The sequence below is a fragment of the Cebus imitator genome, unplaced genomic scaffold (genome assembly GCF_001604975.1).
Source record: "Cebus imitator isolate Cc_AM_T3 unplaced genomic scaffold, Cebus_imitator-1.0 Scaffold102, whole genome shotgun sequence".
NCBI lineage: Eukaryota > Metazoa > Chordata > Mammalia > Primates > Cebidae > Cebus > Cebus imitator.
This window is the reverse complement of record NW_016107417.1, coordinates 3,346,808-3,353,999: the sequence shown is the minus strand read 5'-3', so window position 1 is coordinate 3,353,999 and position 7,192 is coordinate 3,346,808. Positions and strand designations below refer to the sequence as shown.

At 53.6% G+C, this 7,192-nt stretch overlaps 1 protein-coding gene across 1 annotated transcript; it reads left to right on the top strand.

Moving 5' to 3' along the window:
* The first annotated feature begins 715 nt into the window (after positions 1-715).
* SPDYC (speedy/RINGO cell cycle regulator family member C) lies at positions 716-6,588 on the top strand. The gene is made up of 7 exons (XM_037741670.1): positions 716-754; positions 3,265-3,329; positions 4,320-4,492; positions 5,247-5,305; positions 5,579-5,664; positions 5,767-5,938; positions 6,016-6,588. Exons 1-7 carry the CDS (start codon positions 716-718, stop codon positions 6,556-6,558), a joined length of 1,137 nt encoding a protein of 378 aa, XP_037597598.1. The 3' UTR covers positions 6,559-6,588.
* Positions 6,589-7,192: the final 604 nt, after the last annotated feature.

Genomic DNA, 7,192 nt, shown 5'->3' with positions numbered 1-7,192 from the left:
GGTGAAACCCCGTCTCTACTAAAAATACAAAAACATTAGCTGGGCATGGTGGCGCGTGCCTGTAATCCCAGCTACCCAGGAGGTTGAGGCAGGAGAATTGCCTGAACCCAGGAGGTGGAGGTTGCGGTGAGCTGAGATCGCGCCATTGCACTCCAGCCTGGGTAGCAAGAGTGAAACTCCGTCTCAAAAAAAAAAAGAAAGAGAAAGAGAGAGAGAGAGAGAGGGAGGGAGAGGGAAGAGAGAGAGAGAGGAGAGAGAGAGAGAGACAGAAGAGGGGTCAGAGTCAGACAGATTTGAAGACACCAAGTTATTGTTTTTGAAGAGGGAAAAAGGAAGTCATAAACTGGGAATGCAAGCAGCCGCTGGAAGCTGGAAAAGGCAAGAAAATGCATCCTAGAACTCCCAGAGCGAGGAACCCCTGCTGCCACCTGGATTTGAACCTAGTGATACCTATTTTGGACTTCTGACCTCTAGAACAGTAAAGTAATAAATAGGTGTTGTTTTAATCCACTAGGTTTGTGGTAATTTGGTACAGCAACAAATAGAGATCCAGTACATAATAAGCCTCCAGTCTCAGAGGTTTTCAAAAGTTTATTTCTTCCTCATATTACATGCCCTTCACAGTTTGGCTTTGACTCTGCCCATGTCTTCTGTGTCCCAGAACCCTGGCAACAGAGGCTGCCCCTACCAGGGGGACACCAGATGAAAAAGCACGATGGCAGAACCACATTGGAGCTTTGAAAGCATCAAAGAGGTGCTTTGATGATCTGCTTCATGTCTTCTATATCCCAGAGCCCTCTCCTGCCAGGGTTCTGGGATGCAGAAGATGTACAGCAGAGTCAAAGCCAAACTGTGGGCCAGGCGCTGTGGCTTACGCCTGTGACCCCAGCACTTTGGGAGGCTGAGGTGGACAGATCACTTGAGGTCAGGAGTTTGAGATCAGCCTGGCCAATATGGTGAAACTCTGTCTCTTAAAAAAATATAAAAATCAGCCGGGTATGGTAGCGTTTGCCTATAATTCCAGCTACTAGGGAGGCTGAGGTGGGAGGATTGCTTGAACCCGGGAGGTAGAGGTTGCAATGAGCTGAGATCGCTCCAGCCTAGGTGACAGCCTGGGTGACAGAGCAAGACTATCTCAAAAACAAAACAAAAATTAGCAAGGCGTGGTGGCACACGCCTGTAATCCCAGCAGTTTGGAAGGCCCAGGCAGGTGGATTACCTGAGGTCAGGAGTTTGAGACTAGCCTGGCCAACATGGTGAAACCCCATCTCTACTAAAAATAGAAAAATTACCCAGGCATGGTGGTGGGTGCTTGTAAGCTCAGCTACTCAGGAGGCTAAGGCAGGATTGCTGGAACCTGGGAGGCAGAGATTGCAGTCAGCTGAGATCACACCACTGCACTGAAGCTCAGCGACTCCATCTCAAAAAAAAAAAAAAATTAGGCCGGGCGCGGTGGCTCAAGCCTGTAATCCCAGCACTTTGGGAGGCCGAGGCGGGTGGATCATGAGGTCAAGAGTTCGAGACCATCCTGGTCAACATGGTGAAACCCCGTCTCTACTAAAACTACAAAAAATTAGCTGGGCATGGTGGCGCGTACCTGTAGTCCCAGCTACTCAGGAGGCTGAGGCAGAAGAATTGCTTGAACCCAGGAGGCGGAGGTTGCGGTGAGCCGAGATCGCGCCATTGCACTCCAGCCTGGGTAACAAGAGCGAAACTCTGTCTCAAAAAAAAAAAAAAAAAAAAATTAGCCAGGCATGGTGGAACACACCTGAAGTGCCAGCTGGGAGGCTGAGGCAGGAGACTTGCTTGAACCTGGGAGGCGGAGGTTTCAGTGAGCTGAGATTGCGTCACTGCATTCCAGCCTGGGCAACAGAGCAAGACTCTGTCTCCAAAAAAATTAAAAAAGTTATTGTGCCCAGTGTGGGATATCAGTGTCAGGTCTCCAAGGCTGGCACTTAAGGAAATGAGCCTGGACGCCCTCCCAAGGCTAGAGTGACCAGCCCACTCCCAGACTTCTTTTTGCTACCCCTTCCTGATCTCGAACCTTATTTATTGCAAGGAGAGGAGAAAGGTTGAAACCACAGCTGGTCGAGGGGATTCATTCAGTTTCATGGGACACCTTCTCTGTGCAGGCTGTGTGAAGGAACAGCCATGGACCACACAGCCAGGCCACCTGGCATGTGCACCCAGCCGCCAGGCTGGAGCTCTACTCCACTTACCAGCGGAGTGGCTGGCAGGAAGTTACTCAGCCTCTCAGTGCCCAAACTCTGCGTGTTATTTGTTTGTTCGTTGATAAAATGAGGCATCTTATCATTCTCATCAACTTAATGGGCTCGCTGTGAGGAACACATGAGTTGACTCCGTCACAGCCTCGTCAGTAGGCGTTTTGGGAGCTGGCTATGGAGGCTACCGGCTCACTGCTTCGTTTCTAAGGGAGGCCATCTTCACATGCGTGCACACACACAAACAGGGTGGCCTGATGCAGACCAGCTGGCCTCAGGGAGCCTGGGAGGTGGCCAGGGGGAGACCATGAAACACAGACAGACCAGAGACCCAGAGATCCAGAGAAATCAAAGGACCCAGAGATCCAGAGACATCCAGACACCAGAGGCAAGAAACGGAAAAACTCGGAGGCCCATGGAGACCCAGGCAGCCTATCGCTTCTCGGCCTTTTGGCTAAGAGCAAGTGTGAGACCCAGGCAGCTTGTTCTGTGTTACCAGGGGAAAAATAAAATAAAAAAAAAAAACAAAAGAAAGAAAAGAGAGACCCAGGGAGCCTCAGTGAAATTCAGAGACTCAGGGAGGCCAAGAGATTCAGAGACACCCATAGGGAGCCAGAGACCCTGCCCCAGCAAGGCACAATCATTGAATCAAAACTCGCCCACCGGGCCCTCGCAGCCCAGGCCTCATTTCTCGGCTCAGCACCTTGGCGCTGCATTTGTCAAGAGGGTAACCGGGATCCTAGCTCGCTGCCGTTCCTATGGTGTCTCAGGCCTTGGGGTCCAGCTGGCCTGCCTTCACCCCTCTTGTAGCTGATGAAGCTTTGGAGAGGCTTTCACCCTGGGGAGCCGCAGCTGGGTGCCGACTGGGTTCACAGGCAGAGAGGCAGGCGGTGTAGGCCAAACCACGCCCCCCAGGAAGGCCCTGATTGGTGGACAGGCTGCGTTGGGCGGGCAGCCCTCAGGGTATATAAGCGCACGCAGGGGGCGGCCTGGGTTTTATGCTGTGGGCAGTTCCTGAGGCCGGGTAAGGCTCTCTCTGCAGGAGGAGGCTGGGCTGCTTCTGCTTGTGGGCGTCTACATGAAGAGGCCCAAATTGGCCCCGGGGTGGTCGACGGCACTTTTTCCTCAGCCCTGTGGTTGGCGTCTCTTTTCTCGGGGATGAGGGTGGGTTTAGGACAGGAGCATGAAATGTTTGAAGTGACCCCATCTCAGCTTGCTCTAAATCCAGGTATTTCTTTAATTTCGTTCCTCCCTGTGGACCTCAGTTTCCTCTCGGTGTAAGGGATCAGTGGCCCTTTCAATTTTGCTTTGGTGAGGGGTCCGGGGTGGTTGTGAGTTGGGGCCTGAAGAAGCAGTTAAACTCTTGTTTTGTTTTGTTTTGTTTTTGCCAGGCGCAGTGGCTCACGCCTGTAATCCCAGCACTTTGGGAGGTCGAGGCGCGCGGATCACCTGAGGTCAGGAGTGTGAGACCAGCCCGGCCAACACGGTGAAACCCCGTCTCTACCAAAAATAAAAAAACTTAGCCAGGCATGGTGGCATGGCTGTAAACCCAGCTACTCTGGAGGCTGAGGGTGGAGAATGGCTTGAACTGGGGAGGAGGAGGTTTCAGTGAGCCAAGATTGTGCCACTGCACTTCAGCCTGGGCGACAGAGAGAGACTGTCTCAACAAACAAACAAACAAACAAAACCTCTTTGGGTTTTGGAGGCCAAGGGCTTCACTTTTAACTGGTGTGAGGCCTCAGCCTTCAGTTTCCTCGTTTGAAAATGGGTCTGTGTTGAACGTACCTCCTTAGCAGGATGAAATAAGATAAGGCCCTTAAGCACAGCTCCAGGCACTTAGGAAACCCTCAGCAGTGCTTGTTGCTGCTGTTACTCTGCCTGTCCTGGGGTGCCAGGAGGAGGGCGGGAGTGCTGCAGCCTACAACTCTTTGCTGCTTTTCCAGCCTCACCCACTCCTGTTGCAGCCTGGCTGCCTTATGTTCTGAGCCCCCAAGTCTCCGCACCCACCCCTCCACCGTCCTGGGCCTTGTCACCACCCTTTTGATTCGTGGGAGTCACAGGGGTACATGGTAAATCCTGAGCCTCCTTTCTCTACAGGTCACCCTGCCCCATCTCCATCTCCTATGAGATGAATGACTCCCAAGACCCCACCACTTCCCCTGTAGCTAAAACCCAGGTAAAGCTGGGGGGCTGCAGCCGGCAAGGTGGGGGCAATGGGTTCCTCCATTTTCGCCAGCACAAAGAGCTCCAGGCCTTCCTCAACCTTCTGGGTGAGTTTGTGGGGTTAGCACGGGAGGGTTGTGAGGCCAAGTGTGAAAGCAGAGGTGAAGTATGGGGTCTCACCTGCCTGCACAGCCATCTGAGGCCTCTGCCCTCTCCCTCTCAGGTGACCCAGCTTAGGCAGGTGGTGGGGGGTCCTCTCAGAAACTGGGTTCAGGGCCAGGTGCCATGACTCACACCTGTAATCCCAACACTTTGAGAGGCTGAGATGGGAGGATCAGTTGAGGCCAGGAGATGAAGACCAGCCTGATCAACATAGTGAGATCCCATCTCTATTTATATTAAGAAAGAAAGAAAGAGAGAGAGACAGAGGGAAAAAAAAAAAGAGAAAGAAAAAGAGAGAAAAGAAAGAAGGCAGGCGCAGTGGCTCACACCTGTAATCCCAACACTCTGAGAGGCTGAGGTGAGTGGATCACCTGAGGTTGGAAGTTCAAGACCAGCCTGACCAACATGGAGAGACCCTGTCTCTACTAAAACTATAAAATTAGCCGGACGTGGTGGCACATGCCTGTAGTCCCAGCTACTTGGGAGGCTAAGGCAGGAGAATTGCTTGGACCAGGGAGGCGGAGGTTGCAATGAGCCAAGATCGTGCCATCGCACTCCAGCCTGGGCAACAAGAGCAAAACTCCGTCTCAAAAAAAAAAAAGAGGGTTGAGTGGTGGCTTGAGCTTTGCAGCTTCTGATGCCACTCTTCTCCATGGAGGCCGTGGTAACCTGCGTCCATCCTCTCTTCTCTACCTTCAGAGGACAGTTTTGTCCAGGAATTCCTCTCCAAAGACCCCTGCTTCCGGATTTCAGATAAGGTGAGGGAGCACAGTGGGGCTGCAGGCTGGGGGTCTCCTGAGGGTCAGGTTGAGTTGGTGGGGATTGAATGCCGCCACTTTATGGAGTGCCCTGGTCAGGTAGGGACAGCTGCTCACCTTTCACCCTTACCCCTCATCTTTGCACACCCCTCCCCACTATTTTCCTGACTTTCTTTCCCTGCAGCAAAACCTCCTTGGATACAAATGAACCTGGGTGCAAACCCCTCCTCCTCAGAGGATAACCAATCCCCCGCCCCCCGTCTGTCTCTGCAGTATCTTCTGGCCATGGTGCTGGTCTACTTCCAGCGCGCCCACCTGAAGCTCAGCGAGTACACCCACAGCAGCCTGTTCTTGGCCCTGTGAGTGGCAGGGACAGGGAGTGGAGGCATTTGCTGGAGGTGTCTGATGAGGCGAGGTGATGCTGTGGCCTCCGCTCCTTGACCCCGTGCTTCTGTGGCTAGGTACCTTGCAAACGACATGGAGGAGGACCTGGAGGGGCCCAAATGTGAGATTTTTCCTTGGGCCCTGGGAAGAGATTGGTGTTTACGAGTGGGGAAGTTCCTGCAGCAGAGGGATAAGCTGTGGGCACGGATGGGTTTCCGGGCTGTCGTGAGCCGCCAGTGCTGTGAGGAGGTGAGGCTGGGGGCAGCCTGGGGTGTGGGAAAGGCTGGGGTTCCCACCCCACTTACTGTCCACTCTGCCTCTCCCAGGTCATGGCAAAGGAGCCATTCCACTGGGCTTGGACTAGGGACCGGCGCCCCCACCATGGCGGGGTTCAGAGGGTCTGTCCACAGGTCCCTTTCCGCCTTCCCCGGGGCCCTGGCCTCTCGCCACCCCACTGTTCTCCCTGTGGCTTGCCCCAGCACTGCAGCTGCCACCCACTTAAGCCTGTGTCATTCAAGTGCTCTTCTCTGACCTCGGAGTGTCATCGCCTTCCCTCCCAAAATTCTCTCTCAGCATTCAAAAACACCTGGGACGGGGACTTTCTCCTCGTCTTACCCTCCCAGATGCAACTGGAATCTGACACCTACTGCCTCCGCAGTGAGTACAGGATGGGGCAGGACAGGAGCTTCGATCTGGGGGTGGGAGCTTGGGAGGCAGGAGGGAGGACCAACAGGATGAGAGGGAGGGCCGTGGGCCTGGGATCGCAGTGCTGCCGCCCCTCCTGTGTGAGCTTGGCAGCTTTCCTCTCTGAGCCTCACTCTCTCCTCTCCCCAGTTTTTCCAAAGCTTCTGCCACGCCTTGGGCACTGAAGCTCTGTAGGGTGAAGAATGGCATGCCTACTGGCCCATTGACCCACACACCATCAGCCGTGCTCCAACCCCTGCCCCTTCCTCCCAGCCTGCAGCTTTACCCACGCTGGTCCTGGTCCCCTCTAATAAATTCATGTCCACAAGACACCAACTGTGCTTAGGTCCTGGCCTGGCTCCTTGACCTATGGTCGGGATGGGGAGGGGGAGTCTGCCAGGGTTACAACATGTGAGCACAGGCTGTGTCACAGCTTGGCCCCTTCCTTTTTTCTTTTTTTAGAAGTGTGTAGTGACACAGCTTGGTCCCTTCCTATTGGTGGCCAGTTATCCTGAGCCTCAGTTTTTCCTCTCTGTAATATCCATGCCTATGGATAATGAGATCTACACAATGTTGATGGGATTAAATGATATGAGGTATCCGCAGCCCTTAGAAGAGGACCAGAGAGCTGGGTGTGGTGGCTCATGACTGTAATCCTAGCACTTTGGGAGGCTGAGGCAGGTGGATCATTTGAGGTCAGAAGTTCAAAACTAGCCTGGCCAACATGGTGAAACCCTCCCTCTACTAAAGATACCAAAATTAGCCAGGCACGGTGGCGCACGCCTGTAATATCAGCTACTTGGAGGCCGAGGTGCACTC